The 25,824-nt window shown below is 46.3% G+C and overlaps 1 protein-coding gene across 2 annotated transcripts in view; it reads right to left on the bottom strand.

Annotated features, from left to right (window-relative positions):
• The window catches only part of LOC147703626 (zinc-binding protein A33-like), a 231,186-nt gene that overhangs the window by 117,206 nt on the left and 88,156 nt on the right, over positions 1 to 25,824 (bottom strand). For both annotated transcript variants that reach the window (XM_086931967.1, XM_086931966.1), the window contains exon 4: positions 19,380 to 19,475. In XM_086931967.1, coding sequence (XP_086788093.1) covers positions 19,380 to 19,475 — 96 coding nt within the window. The remainder of the gene's footprint in view (positions 1 to 19,379; positions 19,476 to 25,824) is intronic.

A 25,824-nucleotide genomic window follows, 5' to 3' on the forward strand; every position in this document is an offset into this window, starting at 1 on the left:
AGCCACTCTTGCTGCCAATGTCAACCACAGTTTAGGATACTTGGGCCATTCCTCCTCCCCGGAAACGCCCAGTGTTAGATTTGGGAGTCTCTAGTTACACATGTACTCCACACCACTCTCCTGAGACTGGCAAGACCGTATCTGACTGTCACACATCCCACACTCTTCTGGGCGGTCTTCACTCACATACCAGGACTTCACCTTTGGGGGAACCCCTCTCCCTGCACCTCTCATCTAGATGCAGATCTCTCTATTCACCACTGGGTGACTCAGCCTGTCTCTTGGAATCCCCCAGCCCTGTCACTCACAAAACCAGACAAAGGAACACACAAACCTAGCAGAGGCAGGTTTGAATGGGTAGACAAGCAAATACCTACTTTCTAAGAGTGGTATTTGCAAACACAGAATATTAAAATAAACTTCACTAAAAGATGTATTTTATTATTCGGAGTTCAGACATACTAAACTCGAATGTTCTGAGCCGGTTAGGATTATAAACATGTAATAATCTAACAGCCCATTCTGGCCTATGGAGAACAGGTAGCCTTGCAATAGTGAAAAATGAAAACGGCTGTAATTCACTATTAGGACATGCCACACACATGAGGGCTTGTCCTACCTTAGGCCCAATGGCAGGGTGCATTGTAAGTATACCATAGGGGTGAATATGAAAAAAGGGAAGGTTTAGGGACTGGCAAGTGGGTGCACTTGACCAGTCCGCATGACAGTACAAGACTGTACGCAGGCTCTGCAATGGCAGACCGTAGACACATTTTACAAGGCTGCTTCGGTGGGTGGCAAGACCAGTGCTGCAGGCCCACCAGCAGCAGTTGGATTACACGCCCTGGGCCCACTCAGTGCGCTGTATTAGGGTCTGACAAGTAAACCAAACATCCGATCATGGAATCACTAATCCATATATCAATTTACGACGGAGAGCATATGTACTTTAGCTCTGATCAGCAGTGGTAAAGTGCCCAGAGTCATAAAATAGCCAACAGGTCAGAAAATATAGGAGGAAGGCAAAAAGTTCAGGGATGACCCTGCAAAAAGGGCCAAGTCCAACACCCAGTATCGGCCATCTAGCCTCTAATGGAACCCCCAGGCCCCCAACAGCAGTCATGACAGTTGTGACCTCCCTCCAGTATTGATGAATCTCAGGGCATTCCCAATGTGTATGGAAGAAAGTGCCAATGGCCTGCAGCCCCTAGTGTTTTTTTCCCTGGGGCTCTGGATGGCCTCCACTCTGTTATCTTGTAAGAGTCCCAAGTCACCATCAAGCAACAAGAGAAGATCTGGAAATTGTTCATTATTTTCAGATATACCAAGTTGACTGCTTTAACCAGCATTGGGTCTAGTACTAACCAGTCCTCCATGGGCAAGGAGTCCAATAGTTGTTCCCTCAGGCAGATGGCACCGCAATGCATACCTCATTTGTAAGTATTTGAATTTCTCCTTATCCTCCATGTCATACTCTACTTGTGAGTCCTCAAAGGACAGGATTGCCCCCCCAACCATCCCCTAGTCGGTCTATCCCTATCAAATCCCATCTAATGTGGCCCTTCAAATTCTTTACCTCACCAAGGTGTTTGCCGTCCCATAGCAGAGTCATGGCGGTCAATTTTCCCTTCCACCCCAGATGTCTGTTCGCTTCATACCATAACTACTGCCCAAGTCGGACTTGGGAGTGCAACTACCCTTCTCCTGTCAAAGAATGGAAGAATATCTCCAGTCACCCATAGCCTGTGGATCAACCCTGTAAGCTGGCTAGACCCTGTCCCAAAATAACCATTCATATACTACCATCAGTTGTGCGGCCCAATAGTAGGCACGGTCAGCCCTCCCTCAAACACTCCCAGATGTAGCTTCCCGAAGGATATGAATGAGCTGCCTCTGTTGCAGAGTAGTGTGTGTAGTTCACTGTTGGCTTTGGTGACTAATTGCAGCGGCACCTTGTAGGGGATATTCTGAAGGACGTATAGCATGCAGGGGAGGGTCAACATCAAGAGCACGGCCCCGCCCCATAGTCAGCGCTCTCCAAGGCGGCACATCCTCCCAGGCGTTCTAGTTGTACAGTCAGATTTTGTTTAAGAAATTTCTGTTCATGGTAATAAAAATGCCCAGGTATTGAAATCCTCAAGTCGCCAATGGAGCTTTGACGTTAGAACCGGACATCTCCCTGACAGAGGCAAGATAAGGGATCGGTCCAAATTGATTGGATAGCCCGAGTAGCTCTTGAAGAGGTTGGAAAGGTTCAAAATCCTATGCACCGAGAAGCGGGCTATGAAACATAGTAATTGGTCATTGAAGTACAGGGAGATCTTCTCACATGCCCACCTCTCCGAATCCCCTACAGGAGAGGGTCCAGGCAGGTACAAGCCGCCAAAGGCTCCAGTTCAGAGTTAATCAGCGACAGGGGCACCCCTGCCACTGCGAAGAGAGAATGTGTGAGACAATGCCATTCATGCGCACCATCACCACAGGGCCCTGATAGAGGAGTTGAACCCACAAGCAGAATTAAGAGCTGAAGCCCAGTCTGGGGAGGATTATGACTATATAGGGCCACTCTATACAATCAAAGGCCATTCTTTTGTCCAGGGAGTGTACCATGGTCTCCTCCAACCCCAGCATCTGTCATGTGCATCACCCCATATAAGCGCCTCAGGTTTAAGCGGGTACCCCTATGCGGCATGAACCCCAACTGATCCGGTTGCATCACTGAGGTTATGACCCTCAACAAATGGTTGCCAAAGCCTTGGCCTCCATATTGAGTAGAGGTAGGCCTGTTAAGGACTAAAGGCAGTGGGAGGCTTGCCCTTCTTGGGAAGGCAGACTATTGTGGCCGTCCTCTGGTCCACTGTTAGAGCTCGGTCTACCTTTGCTGTCCAGAACATGTTAAGTAGATGAGGCGCAATCTTACTGGTCACTCATTTGAACAATTCAATAGGCAAGTCAATTGGCCCGCTGTCCTGCCCGGTTGCAACCATTGGATAGCCCTCTCGATTTTTTCCACAATTGGGTCTTGTCCCAGTGCTTCCCTGTCATCTGCGGACAAGACCTGAAGCCTTCAATCTTTCAGGAGATCCACACAGTCCCCATCAAACCTGCGGGTCCCAAAAGGAGTACACGCTCTTGTAGTACATTGCGGATGGTTCTGGTATTTACACCCGCACCATGCACTCTGGGTTGTGTATGTTAGTGCCCCAATCTCTGTCCCAGTCTCTTTTGGCCAGTCAGGCTATGAGCTTGGTGACTATCACCCATATCATAACATTCTCTTTGTGGCCATGGCATGTGCCCCATCCAGCGTCTAGGGCTTTCCCCCTGATATTCCCCTATCCAGGGACTTAATGTACCTCTACAGCTCCAGGATCCATGCAATCTAGTCTTTCCCTTTAATCCCAATGAGGGCCTGAGTGTCCCCCGCGCACTGTCTTAAACACCTCCCACAAGGTGCAGGTCGAGGCTGCCGACCCTTCGTTTACCTGGAAGTATTGTTCTGTGCACGCAATAATCCAGTGTCAGGTTCTCTCATCTTTCAAGGGCCAGGCTGCTATTCTGGGTACCAGAACAGTCTCTGGCCAGCCCTGACAAACCGGTCACCACTGGGGAGTAGTCAATACCACAAGCCAAGTGTGATGTATTGCTATAGCCGGCCCACGCTGTAGCAGTGGGTAAGGATATAGTCAAATTGCGATAGACTACAGTGCCTGGCTGATAAACGGGAAAGTGGTTCTCATTCAGAGGGAGCACTGCCATAGGTCCACCAGTCCCACGACGTCCACAACAAAATTTGAGTTGGCTCACGTCCTGGACCTCGTCCCTCTTGAACCACCCTTCCTCGTTACAATGACATTGCATCATTCATATCATCGCACAGGATCTAGGTACCCATTGGCATATCCAAGAGGCGCAAAGCACCAAAAGAGTGTCCCCCTTTAATTTGGGTGGTGTTTAAACAGAGCCTAGATTGATTGTGTGACCCCATCATAAGCCCGTCGGCAGCACACATTCTCATCAGGTCATTGCCCATCCGTCTGGACGTTTATAGTGTGTATGGTGTAGAGAATCTTAGGAGGATAGCAGTGACCCTTGATCCAGCTGTGTATTCTGTGTGCGCCACCAGGATGTATCCCTATCTGTCCAGGGCTTTGCAATACTGGCCTTTTAAATTGTTCTCCAGCAGGAGGTCCAGGGCCGGTTTGATATCCTGTATCACGAGGGTATGTTTCACCTTTGAGCACCGGCCACTCACATTCCAGAACAGTATTCAAGTCAGAATGAGCCAGTTTCCCCATGAGAAGTTAGACTGCCGGGTCCATCCTGTACCCGGACCCTTTCCAATCTGGTCGCTGCGCACCCACCTCCCCCAGGGCTCATTGTGTAACCATAATATTTGTTGTAGACTTTGCTGCAACTTCTAAAGAATCAAACCCAAACAACCATCCCAGGAACGACCCCCTCCCTGCGGGTCTAAAAATTACCCGCCACCCCAATTTGCAGAGCACCTATCACCCTAAATGTTAGGAGTTGGCTGCTCTGCCATTGTATCCTCCAATACCCAAGACACTCAGACTCTTATGAAACAGAATGAAATGGCATGGTCTTGTATTCGCCCAAGATTGGTCAGTCATGCGGACTCAAGCTCCTCCGCTCCCCTTGTGCACCTAGGAGGGAATGCAAAGCATCCCTCTCCCCGATCCATCCACCCTAGGCTGGGAGGTGCTGATACTCCACCCCCCCCCCCCCCCCCACCCCTCCTTCAAGCAGGTCAATACGTTCTTGAAGGATCAACTTAGTAACTGTCCCCAGTAGGAGGGTTATCCAGCCCATTTAACTCTTGACCCCGACAGCAGCCCAGAACAAGCATTGGCATAGCCAATAGGTCTCGCCTTTAAGTGTTTAGTTATCCAGCACAATATACTTGGTGCATCAACATCAACTGTTGCATGGCTAAACACTTATAGGGTCCCAAAGGCGAAACCTACTGGCTATGCCAAGGCTTGTTATTTTTTGGCAGTAGTAACATAGGACTCATGGTGGAGAAGCAACACTAAGGGTGCAGGTGGGAAACTAAGCATAATCAGGGTGAAATGGAAGACACAAATGCAGTACCCATTTAAGACCATTTACTAACTGATCCAAAACTTGCAGGCAAAAATGATAAAACGTGATAAATATTTACATAATTTATTTGGAAATCCGTTCCTTCTAGGATGTCTCCTCTTTTAAGTAACTTGGGTACTGGGAGCAGTAACCGCTTATCTATTTCAAAACGATGAGCCGTGCTCCACTCCTGCAATATCTTATAAACAGAATGCGTCACTTAAGACTTCTGTCACCCTTTGCTCACTGTATTTAGTTTAAGATGTTTATTAATGATCACTCTCCATGCCCTCTTGTGACCAAATGCACTGACAAAGTCAGCCACTCACAAGTTATGGGAAAAAGTTACAACCGTAGTCGGAAACATTTTTTTAGAACGTATCAAACATTTGTAATAACTCCAACAAGCATGTGCGCCACAGCATGCATGTGCACGTGAGCGCAAGCTGGTGGGCGCACTTCCAAAAGCTGCTACTAAATGTCTGAGCAGTGCATGCGTGCTGACTCCGCGAGACCTAAAAATCATGCAACTGGGTACTCCTCACACACTGCAGTGTGTCATGGTGCCTCTGATTCCACGTCGGACTGCTGCCTGCTGCTGTATGATAGGGAATAATTGCCCTGTTGGTCGGGGGGGGGGGGTGACCTCTCCTGCCCCCCCAGGGGCTGCAGTCTCTAGGTACGCCAGCCCTCCAACCAATCCCATGCTTTTGCTGGTGATGTAAAGAACCCAGATTTTCCCTGTACCAGAATGCGTAGCTTGGCCACTTCGTACCTGCTTCCGGAGAAGTTGATGGACTCCATTCAAGTGCGAAAGTTATTGGCTTTGACATTTCTAGTGCATGTGCATTGTCCAGGACTCGTTTTGGCAGTCTGTATGTGAATATATCGTATTTCAAGTTCCCCAGGGCAATAGGCATAGCAGGTAATCAATGTGGGCCAGGGTGCGCCACCACGCCCCCCTAGTGGGGTTTCTCCCCAACCACAGGCACCTCCCAGTTACTCCAAGGCAGTCAGGTGGGCCACACAGCCTCTTACACTGCTGTGTGCTGCTGCCCAGCAGGATCACCGTTAAGGTAGCCCGCTCTCCAGGTTCCCCCCTCCGCCCACACCGATTGCCATGGCACATGGTGCTTGAGCCCAAGAGAACCAATCTGCTAGTCTGGTGGTCACGTTCCTCCCACACAGACCACAGATGTCTAACAGCCAATGAGGGCAGGGAGAGGGTGAATAACCCCACTTCTCTCAGTCATCCCCGGACACATCCAGGCTCACTATTCTGGTTGCCGCACAGCCCTCTCATGGGCTCAAGGTCCCACCTCGCTAGCCTCAGTGCTGCAGCTTCAGTCTCGGACGTGCGCCCTCCTGTGACCAGGACTGCTGACTGCTGCAGTGCAGGCCCAAGGTATCAGGCCTGCCAGTCGGGCAGCTGCGCTCTTCTGAGCAGTGATGGCTGGTAGGCCAAGCAGTGATATCTTGTAGTCAGCGGGGTGGGGAGAGGACAGCCACCATCTCCTTCTGTGCTGCCACACAGGTGTCTTGCGGATGCAAGGCCCTGAGGTGCAGGCCTCTGAGTCGGGTGGCTGCTCTCCCTTCTGCGTGGTTGACCTCATAATGCAGAACAATCTTCAGGGGGGTGACTTGCCCCTCCGTTCCCAATGCCCCCCCTCCCCCCCCTCCCCTCCGGACTCATCACTTAGGCCCTCAACAGGCAGACATTCTCAGGGCCGATCCAACTCCACCATACACCATGCCACCCCAGTGAGGTGCACTGCTGTACAGCAGGGGCCAACGGACCCTCCAGGAGTTCACTTCGGGGCACTATAGTGTGAATGGGCTGGAATTGATGACTGATGTCTGGAGCGTCTGGTTCACTGGAGCTCTAAGTTGTCGTTATTTCGGCTGGAGACAAGCCGCCTTCTTAGAAAAGGTGTTTATGGGTGGGTCACCATGGCCGCTTCATTTAAACTGCACTACCCTGCCCCAACCCCCTTCTCAAATTCGGTGGAGGGGCTGAAAAAAGTCATCAAGGTCTTACCGACGCAGAGGCTGCTTGTTTCAAATATCATATGTACAATGAAGGGAACTTTAGGGAATCTGGAGTCCTAGCTAGATGACATTTCGACTTGTCGAGGAGACACTGGACTGCAAACAAAAGGGATAATACAGTTCTTTGGAGAACTGAGTAAAGTTTGTGAAGTCAAACAATGCAATGCTTGCGCACACAATTAGGAAAAGCCTAATTAAACCTTTCCTACCGCTATAAAACATTAATGGTACTATCAGCTTCTTGCCTCTACATTTGGCATGTGCTTAGATTTACATACCCGCGGACTCCGAAGAAAATAGTATTCCCTCCAAACCGCTTTCATGCTTAGAAGTTGCAAATTCCAGACATGCCAGGTGACGTGAAAACCATCAGTTCCTTCCGAAGTGCCAAAACAGGAGTTTTCTTTTTAAAATACATTGAGACTATGGGTCCTTTGTATTCATCCACCCTAATTGGATCTTTGAGAAATTTCAACATTTGAGAAATTTGTAGAAGCAGCCATATCCTGAAGCTACAGGTTAGTTTCAGTTCCCCGGCCCAGATAAACAGTAATATGTATACAAAAAAATTAAATGGCCTACACTGAAGATGCTTGGTCGTTCAGTACAACCAACCCACATCAGGTAGGGTTAAAGCTTGCTTAGCAGGCAACCTGAAAGATATTTGCAACCCTTCATTCCCATCATTGTTCATGGATGCACCACAAGTGATGGGTGGATTGCTTGAACTCATCTCAGCACCGATTCTAGCCTTGTGAGGAGTTGGAATACATCCAGATCCCACGTCAGGTAGACTCCTTCTGACCAGAGACTAATGACTCCAGTTTGGAGATATGCCAGTGAGGAAAACCGATCAGGAATCTCTTCTCATGTATTCTTTTTTTTTAAAAACTCACTTGGTCAATCGAAAATGTGCAATTCTTATTAGTAGTTCGAAACATGGTCACATAATTAAATCGAATAATCAGCAGGTAACCTTCTGTTAGATTCCAAGAATTTACCCATCAACTCTTTCCACACCACTCCTCTGGACAGTCGGCATCCTCATCTGACAAAAAATTCAAAGGTTCAAGTGCAGGGTGTATAGCAGGCTGACTCAGTCTTCTCTGGATCAGACCAGACCTCCCTGAGCAACTTAAACAGGGTTATACACATTTGCTCCAATGGAACATTTAAGTATTGCCATTGCTTCCCTCTTGCAAGCGTACACATGCAGAAAAACAAAGCTAATCTATCATGAAACATACAAATGCGTCCACCGTTTATGAATGTGACTAAGCACAACACCAGGCTTGTAGCCATCACACTCAATATTGCTGCAAATAATTAATGGAAGTTAACCATGCAACATTTGCAAATGTGTTGAAGCAGTGCGATATATATACTGATCATACATCCATTCACATAACCCCCAGATAGTAAAGCGCATAGGACATACATGGCAATAAACAGAACATCCGGGGTTTAAGAGCAGAGTCCTATGGCACAGCGAGCACAAGACCCACATTTAGTGTCACGCTAACACAAGGGTGATGGGTGGAATGCTTAAAAAGGTCCCAGAGGCTAATAAATGTAGAGGGCCGTATTCCACAAGAACTAGCCAATGATTTCCCCAAGGCCAAATCCTATCTAGAGTTGCTTTTGTACATTTTAAGAAAGCCTAGACTTCCGACATCAGGCTGGAGTATTCCTACTGGAGGAAGGCCAAGGCTGATTTTAAATTGTTAATCCGACTGTAGTGGAACAATGAGCAAAAACAGGGAGGGGAAATCAAAGAACTGATAAAAATCCACACTAATTTAGTCAAAGGGTTTCATGAAGACGCATCGCCTACTTGGGCTTGTGCTCTGATGTCCAAGCTACCTCAACTGTGACATGGCCTACTAATTCTGCACGGTGAGCCCCATGCCATGGCTCTTTAAAGACTGTTCTCACAATCTCACAATCACACGGGCTGCCTTAATTCTCCCACGCACTAGCTATATGGCCTGCATGTGTGCTCTTCCACATTACTTGCTATTGGTTTGTTACAGTGTACTTTAGAGCTGGTGTTCCCGGTCTTATATGTCAGTTCCGAGTCTGTTCCTCTTAAGTTTTCTCCACACACAATCATTTGCGAACAGTGGTCTGCTGACAATCCTCCAACACGATCCCATCATCCACGTTTAAGGCTCTTTATAAGTCATAATTAAGGCTCCCTGTTTTCAGTCTTTACTGATTTTTACAGATACAGACAGAATACCATTTCTTTTCTTGGCTGTGTTTATTTTTAAATGTGGATAAAAACGGAAATTGTGTGCTTTTTGAGTGACTCTAAACACAATTTATCAGCAAATCAAAAGGGAGAGAGAGGACAAGGTAAGCCAGTCCGGATCCCCAAGTTAATATGTACTTATCAATAAAGGACTAGCTTCGTTGTGTTTATAGGGAGACTCAGTACGTATGATGGCAAACTATTTAGTTTGGTTGTTAAGCCCTCACCCACCAACCTAGTTGGTGGCATGCTTCATCATCGGGCCCACCACAGTGACACCGAATGTGTCCCAGGTGTGCTTCGACTCCAGATTACTGAGGAGCTGGTATACCTCTGAGTGTGCTGAGAGGGTGTGTGTAAGAAAGTGATTTAAAAGCTATGCAGTAGGTCCCAGTTCCCGAGGGTATATCGAAAACTTTAATATCTGGGCCCACGCTAGCGAATAAAAAGGCAGACGGACGCAGTGGAGCGAATTATGAACTCCCACGTCCTATGTGGTCGACATGTTTCAGCCAGGCCTTTTATATTTACAACTGGCTTTTCTCAGGACCAATGAGTGTGGGTGAAAAAACTATTATATTAAGTGATACGTGTTTAAAAAGTGTCGCACGCGCTAAGGTGCTATACGTGTGTGGAGGGGGATTCCCTCCGCTTTACTGTACACAAAACAAAAGGACGAAGACAGACGTACAAGGTAGAGTCAATAAGTATGATATACTTATAACACAACATGTTGCCGGCAAGTTAAGGTGTGTGAACGACCTCTACCGGCGGGTTGGAACGTGGCCATGTAAGTTACATGGCGGTTGTGACTACAAAGCGGTTAAAAACGGGGTGTAAGTGGTGGACTAAACAGCGAAAAATAGACAAAGGGTGAGAAACAGGTAAGAAAATTTCTTTTTCCTCACACTCGCTATTAGCTGTTAAAGCCTCATGGGTCACCTGGGAGGGGGAGAGAGGACCCTAGGTATTGTAGAAGGCAGAGGTTAGAGCCAATCCTGTTGGGAGAAAAAGCTGCTTACCTAGGCAGTCGTGCAGAGGTTGTCTCTATACTCACGAAATTATCGGTCTGCGAGCTCCGTAAACCTGTAGTCCTGCTGCGGTGTCCCGAGTGACTGACTGGTAAAACACGGTCGGGTATTTATAATCCTTCCGGAGGGCGGCACCTGCAGAGGGGTGGAGCAATGGGCGCGGCTATATGGAATGCGCCTATTCGTTTACTAAGCAGCGCATGTGCGCATGATCAGAGTCAATACAGCGTCACAGTATGCGCAGTGTGTTCATGGAAAGAGCATGCATATTGGTGCTGGTATGCGGTTAGTGCATCATGTATTCCCAAGTGTTGGTTGAGAGGTAGAGGACATAGCACAGATAAAACGTACAGACTGGGACCAAACCACGAGTCCAAACGGAGACAGGGATTCAAGTATTCAGTGAATTCCATGGTATGGAATCGTTGAGTCCGGTTAGATGAGTGGAAAGGCGGTAAATCCACCGTTGTTCTCTTGTATGGAGAGTTTTTTCATCACAGTTTTCAAATTGTTCAATTACAGTCCATGTGAAATCGTTAGGGGTGTGATTGTGGGACAGAAAGTGTTCTGTCAGTTTACTTATATTTTTGCCACATCTCATGGTGCTCCTATGCTCAGTCAGTCATTCTAGTTCTTACTTTCCTGGTGGTCATGCCGATGTATCTCCGGCCACACCGGCATATGATCAAATATACCAAGTTGGAGGAGTTACAATTTGTGAACTGACGTTGTGTCCAAATTTTGCCATTTTCCAAATTTAGTGTCTTTGAGGGAGAGGTGAGATGGCAGACACTGCAATTGTTGCACGGTTGGTGTCCAGTGAGTTTAGGTAGACCCCATGCATTGAGGATAGTGTTGTCTGTGGGTCGTGGGTTCGTTCTTGGTCTTGTGGACACCAGCTGGTCTCAAGTTTTTTGCTCTTATAGGCAAAACTAGGAAGGTCCCACTTCGTTGCTCCTGAATTGATTATTTTCCAGTTCTTCTTAATTATGTTGGACACCTGATGAGAAGCAGTGTTATAAGTGGTCACGCAAGTCATGATGGGTGACTCAGATGGTTTAATTACGGTGTCAAGGAGTGCCTCCCTGTTCTGATTCCGTGCCCTTTTACAGGTCTTGGAGATGATTCTGGGGGGTAACCGCGCTCCTCCAGTTTGTGGACTAATGCTTTCGACTGATTTATAGTCTTGAATCATACTGCAATTTCGCCTTATGCGTAAGAACTGGCCAAAGGGAAGGTTTTCCCTGAGTGGCCTAGGATGGAAACTGTCAAAGCGCAATAAGGAGTTGGGTGCGGTAGGCTTGTAGTGTGTGGTGGTAATCAAGCCATTTTGCTCAGCTTTGATGTTGAGGTCCAGGAATGCTAGCTCAGTTGAGCTGCTAGTACAGGTAAACCGGAGATAAGTATCACGGTCATTGATCCATGTTAGGAATTGACTCAGAGTGTCCTCGTTGCCCTCCCAGATGATGAAGAGGTCGTCAATATAACGACGCCAGGTTATGATGTTGACTGAGTAGGGATTAGTGGGGGCCTCGATGGGAGTACGTTCAAAATGATGAACGTACAGCCCGGCCACGCTCTGGGCAAAGACACTCCCCATCGAAGTTCCATTCGTCTGGAGATAGAATTTTCCTTCATACTCGAAGTAGTTGTCTTTTAGTGCTAAGGCCGCACAGTCAAGGATAAAGTGTCGAGGGGTTCGGTGTTGCCAGGTATTTTCCATCAGTACATCGTGTAATACGCGTAGGGTTGCATCCTGAGGTAGGCTTGTGTACAAGCTATGTCTAGTCCGACAAGGAGTTGTGTCTCAGGGTTGAAGCTGGTGTCTTTAATGATGTTCAGCAGGTGCTTTGTATCCTGAATATAGGATGATGTCTTCTGTACTAGTGGATTAAGGAAAAAAAAAAAAAAAAAAAAAAAAAAAAAAAAAAAAATCGCAGAAGCGCGAAAGGGGTTCGAGCAGTGATTGAATGCCCGATACGATGGGTCTTCCTGGTGGTGGAGTGATTCCTTTATGCACCTTGGGCAAAGTGTAAAAGTAAGGTACCCTCGCATTTTTTGTGCAGAGGTAGTCAGCCTCCTGTTTGGAGATGTATTCCGCATCACTAGCCTCCTTGACGAGACGATTTATTTTCAACTGTAGTTCCTCAGTTGGATCTTTTCTCAGAAGTTTGTAATTGCGAGTGTCACTCAGTAGTCGGCAACATTCCTTGTCGTAATCACATTTATTCATAACCACGATGCCTCCTCCTTTGTCCGCAGGTTTTATAATGCGGGTGGGGTCATTCTGTAAGCGTTTGATGATTTCCCGATCCTGGTGGGAAAGGTTGTTAAATGTGCTTCTTGGTTGCAGTGTTTCTATTTCCGAGTAGACTGCATTCTCAAATGTGGTGATTTCCACTGGTACGCTTGCTGGCGGGGGAGTGAAAGTAGACTTAAGTTTCAATCCGGTTTCATTGGTGTTCTCTCGGTTGTCAAACACAATTTGCCATGACTGCCAGGCCAATCACTGTGTGGTTTGATAGGTAAGAGGGTTATAAAAAGGATTATTAGTAAAGAGGCTTAAACTGCAGTAGATATGCACAAGGCTGATACTGAAATGTGCATATTTTCATAGAAGTGCATTGATTCATCTTCTGTGGGTGTTCATATCACTGAAACTTGGCAGGCATTCAAACAGAACTGCATATTTATTGGTTAAAAATAATGCGGAAATATATAAATATATCAGTTTGTTTATTTTTTTCACAAAACCCATAATAAATATGAATAAATACAGACAGAAAGGTAAAACATTTTTTTTTTTTAAAAAAACAAAACCGGGAGCTCTAGTCAATGTTCAAAATCAAAGAAAGGCAAAAGTGATGCTAACAAAATCTAATCTCCACAGGTTGAAAAATCCTCAAAATCTAATCTCCACAGGTTGAAAAATCCTCATCACACCAGAAAACGAAGGACCAGACTACTAAAGCTGTAACTATGGCTGAAAAAAATAAATCTGAATGCGCAGGCATCTTTTCTGGCATCTCGACTTACATGGCTGGGCAAGCTGAAGGATCAAAGTCAACTGCTATGCAAAACCAATTCAGCCCAATCTAATCCATTCTGCACCAACCTCAGACAAAACCAGATTACAGTGTCTCCATCCGAGGTGTTGCAAGCCACAAGTTTTCAAGCCACAGAGCATTTAATCTTAGTGGGGATGCAGAGAGCGAGGCCATGCCAACAGTTCAGATTAATACTTTTTACAATTGGTTGGTGTTGGACCTGGTCCTCTTGGCAGGGTTACTCCAAACAGTCTGCCTTCACCCTTCCTGCTTTTTGATTTTGTTTTAGTTTGCATTAGGACTCTTTAGCACTTTTTAGCCGAGGTAAAGTGCAAAGTGCTCTCTCCCTAAAACCTGGCAAAACTGGCCTCCACCTGATTGGCGAGTTTCATTTACTTGCAAATCCCTATTATATGGTACATATACATGTACCCTGGGCCTGTAAATTAAATGCTACTGGTGGGCTGACAGCACTTATTGTGCCACCTACTCATGTAGCACTTTAAAACACGTCCAGGCCGGTCACTGCAGTCAGTATTCATATTTAAACTGCCAGCTTGACCAGGAAATTGAGTCTTTTGTCATGCCCAAGTCTTCCTTTTCAAAACATTTAAGTCTCCACTAAAGTAAACCCTAAAAGCCTATAGAGCAGGGAGTTTGATATTTAATAAGTAGGATATGTGGGTTTGAGTTTTACATGTCATGGAAGTGAAAAACTCCAAATGAGTAGCAATTTAAAGTCCTCTTTAATCATAAAGACACATTTTAAGTAATTTGATACTTTTAGAATGTTGGCACCAGCCTTTTGTTGTCAGACATATTGAAGCCTTGACCGGGGCAGGGAAGAACTTTACAGAACCAGGTGTGGAGGTAGGACAGTGTGCCCCCTCCCCCAATCCATCCCTTGTATTTTACCAGCAGTCCATCATGGTGGCCTTCACTTTTGACTCAGACCCAGTCTCGTTTGACAGTTAAGCATCATTGCTGCTTTTATATTTTGGGTGCTAGATTGGACTAAAAACTCTAAAAATCCATAACTCTGGTTCTACTGATTGAACGTAATTTGTTCTGGGGTCATTTCATTTATTTAAAGGTTTGATTTTTCTAAACTGGTTTGGGATTTTTCTTGGTGTTGCACTTGGACTTTTACAGTTGGTGTTTGATAAATTCGTTACACATTGCCTCTAAATTAAGCCTGACTGTTTGTGCTAAGATACCAGGGGAGGGGATTAGGCACAGGTTAATATAGTGACAGTCACCCTAATGGTCCTAGGCCCTTCTCTCCCATAGCTGCTGCTTCGCCCTTGCTCTGCATTCTTATTTTATTTCCCTTGTTTTTGTTTTCTCTTCTTGTCCCATCTGTTTTCACTTGCTACTGTCTCCCTCCTTTATCAAAGCTTCTCTTGCTTCCCTCGTTTTTAATCACTGCTGCTTTTGTTTTTCTTTACTGCCACTCCTGCCGCCTGCCTAGCCCCATCCATACATGCAGGACCCCATCTTCACCCCCAGCAGCTGCATCAAATACAGCCACACCAGTGACCGCACATGGACTGAAACCTCCATCATTCACTTCAGCATATCTGCCCCCGCAACGCACTTAGTGACGTTGCCCATCTCAAAGGTTTAGCTCACTATCAATGCAGAATTTAATTAGTGATCAATTTAGGATAGCTCTTCGAATTCTTTAGATTAAGCTCCTGTATCAGTGAAAATAGTATATAGGGGGTATGGCCTCCAAAATGAGTGCCTTGGTTGACAAACTGAGGACATCCAAGGGAAACCAGCCCATCAAAAATGTTCTGATTAAAAGTACAAGATTGGTCGTCTACCCCGCATGTTCAGGGTCTATTAAATTATGGCACGATCAGACATGTCAAAAAGAGTAACACAAGACAGAGGAGATATGGATAGAAGGAAGTGGAGTACTTCCTGTGTGGGTGGTAGATGAAGGCACAGACTAGAGAAATAGTTGTGGCTGCATCTGACTTAGCTTTGCAAAACTCTAATGATTCATAGGAAGAGCCTAGGGTTAGATAAGTGAAAGTCAATTAAGATGGGGAAGGAACCTTCTGGGTGGACTTCACAGATTGTGAAGGTAGGGGAAATGAAAGGAAATCTTTTCCCTCACCTATAAGACTCGGGGCCAAAACGCTGGACCCAGACAAGCCAGAAAAGGTGGACAGAGCCAGGAGCCCAGGCATTAGGGAAAGGCTGGATTAATCTTATAATGAGAAAAGTAGCAATATAATGTTGCTAAGCACCTAAATAAACCCTTCAGTCACCTCAACTTTGTAAAGTAATGGAGTCTGTGATTGGTGATGTCGTTTGCTTCAGGGCATAAAATGAGTTATTCAGGAAACAGAATTGTTTCGAAGTCTGCCACTATGACACAAATTTAACCCATTTGCACTCTTCATTTTAGGGTTATTTTGGGAATGTCTAGCTTGGCCACTTCCATAGAAAATTAATTTGTGATTTGCGAACTTGTCAGTTATAATTTTTTTTATTTTTGCACTGTGACCCTTTTGCAATTTAAAAATAGATTTATTTTGCCTCGGATAGCTAAACCTTTTACATCTTACAGGAATATGCCACTACCGCTCCCGTACATAAGCACCCAGACTTCACCCAAACCTTCCCATTACAAATTGATGCTGCTAAAAACAATACTGGAGAGGGGCAGTGCTTCCTCAGAAGGATCCAGCGGTGATCGCCATCCACTGCAGAATGATTCTCAAACTTAAGGCCTGTAAGAAACAATAAATCATTGCACCCAAGAAACCACTGATCTCGAAAATTTCCTAATCACCATTTCATGCCTGTGCATCTGAAAGTATCACTCAAATTCAGTACTTATAAACAACCAAATGAAATCAGTCTCAATTATGATCCACATTGTTGCCATTCTCACTTGTGATTATGAGAAGACACCTAAACACAGCCAGAGCAACAGAATGAAGAGATGTTAGTAAGATTAGTAGGGCTTTTTGATCCCCTCAGGGGTTGGGACACAAATGTCCAACCACTACTTTGTCTGTTTTGCATAAACAAATGTCCCCTCACAAAGGATCAAAAGCAGGCCAACTCCTGTTACAGTTAAAGAACATTCATGAGGCAACGCATCACAATCAAGATAAAAGACGGATGAAGAGGTAAAAATGGAAGCAAGCAGCAAAGCTCATCTTTTTACTTTCCCAGTAAGTTGAGAAAGCACTACAGAGAGCAGTGCTTCAGAATCCTAAAATGAAGTCACCAAAAGTGGAAGATCTGAACAGATGGCCTCAATGCTTTGAGCTTGATGAGATTGGATACGCATTTAGGTGCTTTGTTGTAAATAGCATTATGGAAAGACCTGAACTGATTTTTCACTAGCAATCGACTAGAAACTCAGCCAATATTTATTCGCAGTCAGATATTTTGGCTGACAAGAATCAGATTCTTCTGTCTTGGGCAAATAATCTGAACTAGCAGTGACCACAGTGCAGGCACAGCACGAGAAACTTATTCCAGAGTATCAAAAGCCACACAAAAAACCCTTAGAATTCGAATGAAACACGTTTGTGCCAATTACCGCAAGGGAGGGGGGCTGATAAGCATGGATTAGTTTGTGCCATGGAAGGGCAGAGCGAAAGGGGTCTACAGTTGTGTCGAAGTTTTCTAGTTTGGACAGCAACATGGAGTGCCATAAAGTTTGTTGCAAAAAGGAGGGTGGATATTGGGAGGATGTTTGCTGGAATGTCTGTGTAGTTTCACAGACGTTTCAGAGTCAGGGTAAAATATTCTTTTAAGTCATAAGTTCAGAATTTGGAAACTTTACTGAACATCTTGGGAAGACACCAGCAGGATGGTGAAACAAAAAGAATGTGCATGGTGGGAGAATGGTGTGCAACTTCTGCATCCACTTTTTTTATTTTGGGCAGAACCATGAATTTAAGCAGATTAGGGTCTACCAAAGTGGCTTATTTATGGTTTCTTGGGCCAACAGAAGTTTCTAATATTTGGGGCACGAGGTAAGTGTTGGGACAGAACAGCTTCAAAGCACAAAGTAGAGTTGGGTCAGGGCAATAAGTAATTTATTTGGAGTGACACGTTAGAACGAGGACCCACAATTACAGAATTGAAGGATTGTGAGGGAAAGGACGCAGATGCACAGGAAGGTCCAGCTCTATGTTAATGCAGCTTGAAGATAGGAGTCTCCAATGTCTATAATGAAATGATGCTCTACTTCTAGCACATCACAAGGAAACCTCCATTTAATCAGATGTGGCTGTGGTGAGACTATAATTTGTGTACTATCTCCTCCACCTCAACGCAATCATTGTTACCAATCTGCAATGATAGATTTGAGAATTACAACACGTCTCCCATCAGCATGGCACTGCCCACTCCCTTACTGGGAGTAGCACCTTTACCCAAACTAGGCTTGCTCTACTATTGAAACAGGCAATGGAAAAACTTGGTCTCTGATCCAGCTGTTGAGCCCCTGGTGATTAGTTATTGTTTTGCTCAGTAGGCGGACCTGAATGACTGGCAGGAAGTTAGGGCTACTGACTAAAAGGGACAACTATTGGAGCATGATGAAAGGGAATTTCAAAACTGAGAAAACTAGGTTACTGAAGCTTTGAAACCTCTTTAGCTGGAGATTATGGAGTCATGCGGTATTGTAAACAATGGTGGTAGACCTCCAATCTTACTTTTTCTGCCAAGTGAAAGTCTCAAGATGTAATACTTCTAGCTTTAGATCCCTGCTCGAGTAAAAAGATATGGCTTCAATACTAATTTTGTAGGTTATGTAAGCTACAATTATGTTTTACCAATTTTTATAGAAGTGTTGTATTTGAGCGATTCTTACTGATTTTCTAGTTTAGCAATAAGCATTAATTCTTAATGTGCCTATAACATGGACAATCCACACCGGATTTTCTCATTATCGTAAAGTGTGTATTTCACACAATTGTGCACTCATGCACAATCTTGGGAACCTGAAAAACTAAACTCATTTTTATTTCCAGCTGAAATAGTGTTTACAAGGGAATTATGGGGACCACAGCGCGTTATTATCCATGCCTTGAGGGTTACAAGGCGTATCAAGGCCTGTAACCGCTCTACCACAAACGCAGCGGACTGGACCACTTTCTAATGAAGAGCTGTGACTTTTGCCTATTCTATACAAGCTTCTGAAGTCCCACATCGAAGGAGAATCCTAGACTACACCTACTTTGCAATTGGCTGGCAATACAAAACAGATCGCATTACACATATTAAGAACAGGTTTGAGAGGTCAGACCATATTGGGACCAGTTTTCTGACCTTCTGGCTTTTATTGACACCCCTTTACTGCTTGCCTTGAAAAAGTCAGTTGGACGAAAAACGTGCCGGCTGCCATTTGTGCTAGTTGTGCACAAAAAGACTGGATAATAGAAAGAAGAAAAACACATTCTGGACTGAGTTTGTATACTTGAGTAGCTAGAATCAGCACAACTGTATGGACTACTTATGCGTGCCTCAGTACTTTTATATGTAAACTGGTCTTAAGAGGGGATGAGCCATGGCATATTTGCTGAAATCCCTTGTAGGAAATCCACATTAAGTTTCAATATGGTAGTTATTCATGCAATGAGTGGTTATGTCTTCCTGGAGCTACAGTGAATATTCCAGTCCAACCCGTTTCCTCCTGTATCATCCTAGCTAAACCGCCACCTGCACCATCCACAGTGAAGCTGAAGAATTATACCCTAAAAGTCATCACTGGCTGCTCCTCTTGTTGCCCACTATAGATTGTGGCAGGTGCTACATTTCAGCTCTACAGACACATGCAGATGAGGGATTTAAACTGAAGCCCTCAGCGTAATACCCCCTCATGCAAGTAGTTCCATTGTGAAGTGGACTCACCTCGTAGATCCTCCGAGCATTTTCATGGTCGGTGTGCCATCTATCAAATTGCGACCGCGCAGATGCCATCTGATACACGGCTGCAGACAACCGACCCTAATATGCAAAGGACAGGAATGGTCATTATACGAACACCACAAACATTCACTATAAATATTGTAACTTTACACAGATATGAGACATTCGGAAAACTGATGGCTAAATCGTGGACCACAATTGGAAATATTGGCCATGGTGCCTAAATCATGAATCGTTTAATAGATAAACTTAGTGTCGAGGAGGGGGACAAAGGTGAAATGCCACGCAGGGAAGTGAACACAGACGTACAATCAGCCAAAATAGAAAAATAGCAGGAAAGAGAAAAGGCTCAGTATAATCATAAGGAGCAGAGAGACAACCAGTTGCTCGAATCGGGTAACAAGACAGAAACAAGCATTTACAATGCAATGGTCTCGGCATCATTAAAGGTAGAGCTATTGGCATTGCTCATGACATTTCTTTTTTTTAAGTCAATGGCATTGTCATTTAGATTGCCAATAGCTCCTCATTCCAGCTGACCTCCTGTCCCCTGAATGGTCTGACTTAATTCCCAACAGATAAATATTTTGGCGTCCCTATTTGTTTTCTTATTTTAGCAGTTGTTAAAGAGAGGGACGAGGAGAACAGTTTGTGGTAAGTGAAGTCCCAGGCATTGTCCAATTCAACATAAACACCAAGCCTCCAATTAAACCATAACTGACTCACCCCACACCCCAACCCAGCGCTTTGTGAGTACACAATGAATGGTGTCACGACAAATATCAACATCCCAGGTGACGTCACCAGAGGAAGCCACATTCTAGCGTGCCTGTTGCTCGTGACTGCTAGTGACGCAGCAGTGGGCAAAGTGGTGTTTGTGTTCCCTGGGTGGCCCCTCGAAGACAACTCTGACGGCTAGTACGCCCTGAGCCCTAGCACTTTATCCCTAGAATCAGTATCACCCCTGGGTAGAGCTAACACTGCTACCACCACGTGCTGACCCTGACAGTAACAGTACCCCACATCTAACCGTGGGGATAAATAAACCTAACCTCCCTTCCCAAAAGTAAAGCGGTCAGTAGATCAGGTGTCCGAACATGTCTGGAGTGCACAGGACTCAGTCCCACAGAAATGCTCTTCAGCCGCAGCCCTCTGCCCAGTGTGCCCGGGCCTCACTCACATGGCAGACATTGCGTACTGTGCTGTGTGCCCAGCAACACACCTGTGCATAGATGTTCCTGTCATCTCCAGGCCATGTGAACATACATTGGCTGGCGCTGCTATCCGTAATTAATGAACTCAACAATTCGAGTAAGATGCAAACATGTATCTGTTTCCTCACACAGCGGCCTTAGTTTCGGTGCTTTTAAATCTACATGTAAGAAAAGCATGGCTCTGCCCAGGTCCTACTGTGGAACCAAAGCAAGTGGGGAAAAAATCTCACCCCCCCCTCTCCCCGCCCCCCCCCTTCATCTTTCAGTGCATCAGTTCTCCCCCCCCCGCCTACTCTCCTCCCTCGCTTCCCCCTCTCTCGGTTCCTTGTCTCCCATTCCTCTTTCTCTCCCTTCTTCAGGCTGCAATTTATGTGTGGACTGGAGGACAGAGAGGCCGCGGCTGGAGCCAGGACTTTCCAAGCCGACCTCTGGCTCCAGCCCACGGGGGAACCGGCCGGTGGAATGAAAGGCCAGCCTGCCCAGCCCCGCCGGCTCCACCTGAACTGCAGGGTGAAATAACTCAGGGTGAAATAACTCAGGCTTGGGAACCCCCCACCACAGAAGAACAGTGGAGAGGACATTTACTACACCCCACCAAATCACGCAGTGCCTCAGTGAGGTAGTGTTATCTGCATTGCCGACCCTTTATTCGCGCTTAAACAAATACAACGACTTGTGACTGTTACACCCGCTACTGAACGACGTAAAACCGGGAACATTTGGTGATAAATGCATCACATATAAATAACTTGGTCTGTCGGTACTATAGCGCTGGGAAGGAGAGGGCAGGGCTGGATTTCCGAAGGAAGCCGGCCATGCCCACAGGAAACGCGAAGTGACACTGCCAGGTCACAGCGAAAAAACATGAAGCCAAGAGCGAGCCGCATTTAAAGGTCTCCCGGTCTGTGTTACCAGAATCCAGCAAGTCTGCTCCACTCGGGATCGGTGTCAAAACACAGGGCCAAGGACAAAGGGGAGAAGGAATGCGATCAACTCCAGCCAGGATAAAAATACACGAACAAACAATGACTGGAAACTTCACGCCTTTATAAAAACAAAATACATAAACAAGCAAAATGTTGACAATATGACAACATATCATGGAGAAACGGTGGAAATAAACTATGGTTTCAATAGCACATCATGAGAAGAAACTGACAGCTGTCACGCTCCAGGCAACGACATTGAAGAAGAAAACAAGTTACTTACCTGTAACTTTGGTTCCCCAGTATTGGTAACTTTCATAGATTCCCATACTTTGTATCATTCCCTGTCGTCGGACTGGGAGTCTCAGTAATAAAAAATATCATAGTAGTAGGTACAAAAGAGAAAGGAAAGGCCTAGGCCTCATTCCCTTTTGTAACATATCAGCCTCTTTTTGTAAAAGAGACCAAACTGTAGGCGTCAGCCAATCAGAATAGCCTCACCCTTAGAACCTTCCTGAAGGAACCTCAGAGCCTCAGATTTTCGTAGCCGTAGTGTGCCTTACACCATAGTTGCTGAAGGCTGAGCTTTCCCCGGGGAGGTGGGTGGGCGCATGGGAATCTATGAAAGTTACCAATACTGGGGAACCAAAGTTACAGGTAAGTAACTTGTTTTCTTGCCCCAGTATTGGAACTTTCATAGATTCCCATGCTTTGTATCAGAATAGCAAGCAGTAAACACCATAAACACATTTTGTAAAGAAGTATATCATAACATTAGCAAGAAACTACAAAATGTGTTACCCATGGAAGGTGGGATAGTAAGGAAAGCTCACCCATCACTTGAAGAGGTTTCTCAGGACAGCCTGGCCCACAGCCGCGTCATCCTGCTGTAATGACTCTAAGCAATAATGCTTAGTAAACGTGTGCACGCTGCTCCAGGTAGCAGCCCTGCAGATGTCTTTGATATGCACCCCCGCAAAGAGGGCCGTAGAAGAAGCCACTGATCTCTTCGAGTGAGCACGGATCCTGCCCACTAGAGGTTTTCCTGCTATCTTGTGGCAATGCAGAATGGCACTCGAAATCCATCTTGAGATCCCCTGCTTGGACAGAGGGAGACCTTTGTTTGGACCGCCGAAGGCAATGAACAATTGCGAAGATTTTCTAAAGTCTTTGGTTCGGTCTATGTAGAATTTGAGACAGCGTTGCAAATCCAGAGTGTGCAATGTCTTTTCTGCTGGAGTGACTGGGTTCGGAAAAAATGTCTTTAGGATCACAGGCTCATTTAGGTGAAAGTCAGTGGGGACCTTGGGACTGAACCGTGTGTTCGTCCGCAAGATGGTAGTGTTCTTTTTGAACTGCAAAAACGGTTCTTGGATAGTTAAGGTCTGCATCTCCCCCCACTCGCCGATGTGAGGGCCAAGAGTAAAGCTAGCTTCCATGATAAGTATTTAAGGTCTGAGCAGTGAATTGGCTCAAAAGGTCCCTTCATTAGTTGAGCCAGGACTAAGTTTAGATGCCATGTTGGTGGAGATCGCACTGGCGGATAGACCCTGAACAAGCCCTTGAGGAATTGTTTGACAATTCTTGCAGACCATAACGAAGGACCAGAATCAGATCTTCTGAATCTCGAAATCGCTGCTAAATGAACCTTGATAGTAGAATGGGACAGATTAGACTTAGCTAGCGAGAGCAGGTAAGGTAGGAGCCGATGAGGTTTTGACATGAAAGGATCAATCTTTTCTTTTTTACACCAAATACAGAACCTTTTCCACTTCAGTCTGTATGTTTTGTTTGTGGACGGCGCCCTTGCCTGAGAGAGGATGTCTTTTACCTCTTTGGAAAGAGGAACATTCATGTATTCTCGCTGGTCAGGAGCCATGCAGTCAGGTGCAACAATCTTGGGTCTGGATGCCAAACTTGTCCTTCGGACATTGTCAGGAGATCCGGAACATCCTCCAGCGTTATCGGAGGTACTAGTGATAGCAGATGGAGCTCGGTGTACCAGAATTGTCTTGGCCATGCCGGGGCTATAAGGATTAGCTTGCATGGTTCCGTCCTCATTTTCCTGATGAGACGAGGAAGCAGGGGAATCTGTGGGAACGCATAGAGAAACCTTCCCGTCCAGGCTATTGATAGGGCATTGCCCAATGAGCCTTGATGGTGGAACCTGCTGGCGTAGGCTCGGCATTTTCTGTTTGTTGGCGTCGCAAAAAGGTCCACTTCCGGCGTGCCCCATGTTTGAAAGAGCCGATCCAGAACCTGTTGCTTCAGCTCCCACTCGTGACTGACTGAGGTGAGCCTGCTCAGCCCGTCGGCGCCCTCGTTTAGCACTCCTGGTAAGTGCTCCGCCTTTAGAGAAATGCCATGAAGAATTGTCCATTCCAGAATCTGTTGAGCCTCTCGCGACAAGAGGAGTGACCTCGTTCCTCCTTCCTTGTTCACGTAATGCATAGCCGTGGTGTTGTCCGTCCGGACTAGCACTTGTGAACCCTGGAGACGCGGAAGAAAGGCTTGAAGGGCTAGCCTGATCGCTCTAAGCTCCAACAGGTTGATGTGTAGCTTTTGGTCGCTTGGAGACCAATGGCCGCTGACCTGCAGGTCCTGCATCACTGCTCCCCATCCCTCCAATGACGCATCCGTCGTCAGTATGTGCGGTGATGGTACGCTTGCGAAGGATAGACCTTGGCATAAATTGTTGATGCAACCACCAAAGCACTGCCTCCTTCATCTCTCGAGTGACCATTACTTTGTCGTCGAATGATCCGTGCACTTGCTGCCACTGGAGGTCCAGTTGCTCCTGGAGGGGGCGCATCCAGAGTCTGCAGTGCGGGATCAGGGGAATACATGAGGACATCACCCCCAGCAGAGACTTGTAGCTGTGTACAGAAATACACTTTTTTCTTTGAAGGCCTCGTGCTAATCTTTGCAGTTTCTGTATCCTCGAGTAGGAAATGCCTTTGAGAGCTGCGAATCCAACATCGCTCCCAGGAACGGTGCTGTCCGTGATGGCAGCAGCGTGGATTTCTCCACGTTCAAGGTGAGACCTAGGTTTTGAAACAGATTGGTGCAAGCCTGCACCGCGTCCTGCGCCAATGCTCTGGTTGGGGCCTTTAGTAACCAATCGTCCAGGTAAGGGAAGACCTGGAAGTGGTTCCCACAGAAAGGCTGCTACAGGTGCCAGCACCTTCGTAAAAATCCTTGGAGCAGAGCGAAGGCCGAACAGCAAAACTCTGATCTGAAAATGGCTCTTGGCTACTGTGAAGCGTAGGAACCTTCTGTGTGCTGGGTGAATCGGGACATGGAAGTACGCATCCTCCAGATAGAGGATAGAGGATAGAATGTGGCCATAAAATCCCCCGGGTTGATCATCTTCAAAACGTCCTGTAGGGATACCATCCTGAAGGACAAGGAGATGAGATAGGCATTTAGCTCCCTGAGGTCCAGGATGGGGCGCCATTTCTCCTGCATTTTTCTCACCAGGAAGAACCTGGAATAGAAACCGTGGCCCTGTTGATTGGAGGGGACCGGCTCTATTGCTCCTTTGCGGAGCATTAGCTGTACTTCTAGCCGTAGGAGAGGTAGATGTTTTGATGGGATGGCTGACGGGGGCCTGGGTGGAGGGACTTCCGTAAACTCCAAAGTATGTCCTCGTCTGATGATGTTGAGCACCCAACGGTCCGATGTAATTTGGGACCAATTCAGAAGGAATTTGGACACCCTGCCTCCAACTGATGATCTCTTGGAGGAGGGAGCAGTAGGCAGAGCCAGAAGGCCGCTATTGGCGTTTGGACGAGTCCCGTCCACGGGCAGCTTGCTTGCCTTTGTTGTAAGGCCGTGAGTAACCAGAGGACTGACCCAGTCTGTTGGTATGACTGGCAGTTAGGCTAGTATCCAGAGCTGGTCGAAGAATAGCGCTGTTGGTATGCGCCTCTGTAGGTCCCTCCTCTGCCTCTTGCACCTCTAAAAGGAGTTTTGCGGTACTGGAGTGTACCCAGTGACCTAGCTGTCTCCGTGTCTTTTTTGATCTCCTGAAGCGTATCGTCAATCAATTTGCCGAAGAGTGCCTCGCCGCCAAAAGGTAGATCAAGGACCTTGTTTTGGATTTCTGGCCTAAACCAAGTCGCCTTTAGCCACCCTTGGCGTCTCAACACTGCCGCTCCTGCCAAAGCCCTAAAGGACGTTGTGGCAATGTCTATGGCACAGTCTATTATCTCCATGGAGACCGCTTCACCTTCTTGCAAGGTTTTCTTTGCTTATAGCCCTGATTCTGGTGGAAGTTGTTCCAAA

Source organism: Lissotriton vulgaris, chromosome 7 (assembly GCF_964263255.1).
Source record: "Lissotriton vulgaris chromosome 7, aLisVul1.2, whole genome shotgun sequence".
Classification (NCBI taxonomy): Eukaryota; Metazoa; Chordata; class Amphibia; order Caudata; family Salamandridae; genus Lissotriton; species Lissotriton vulgaris.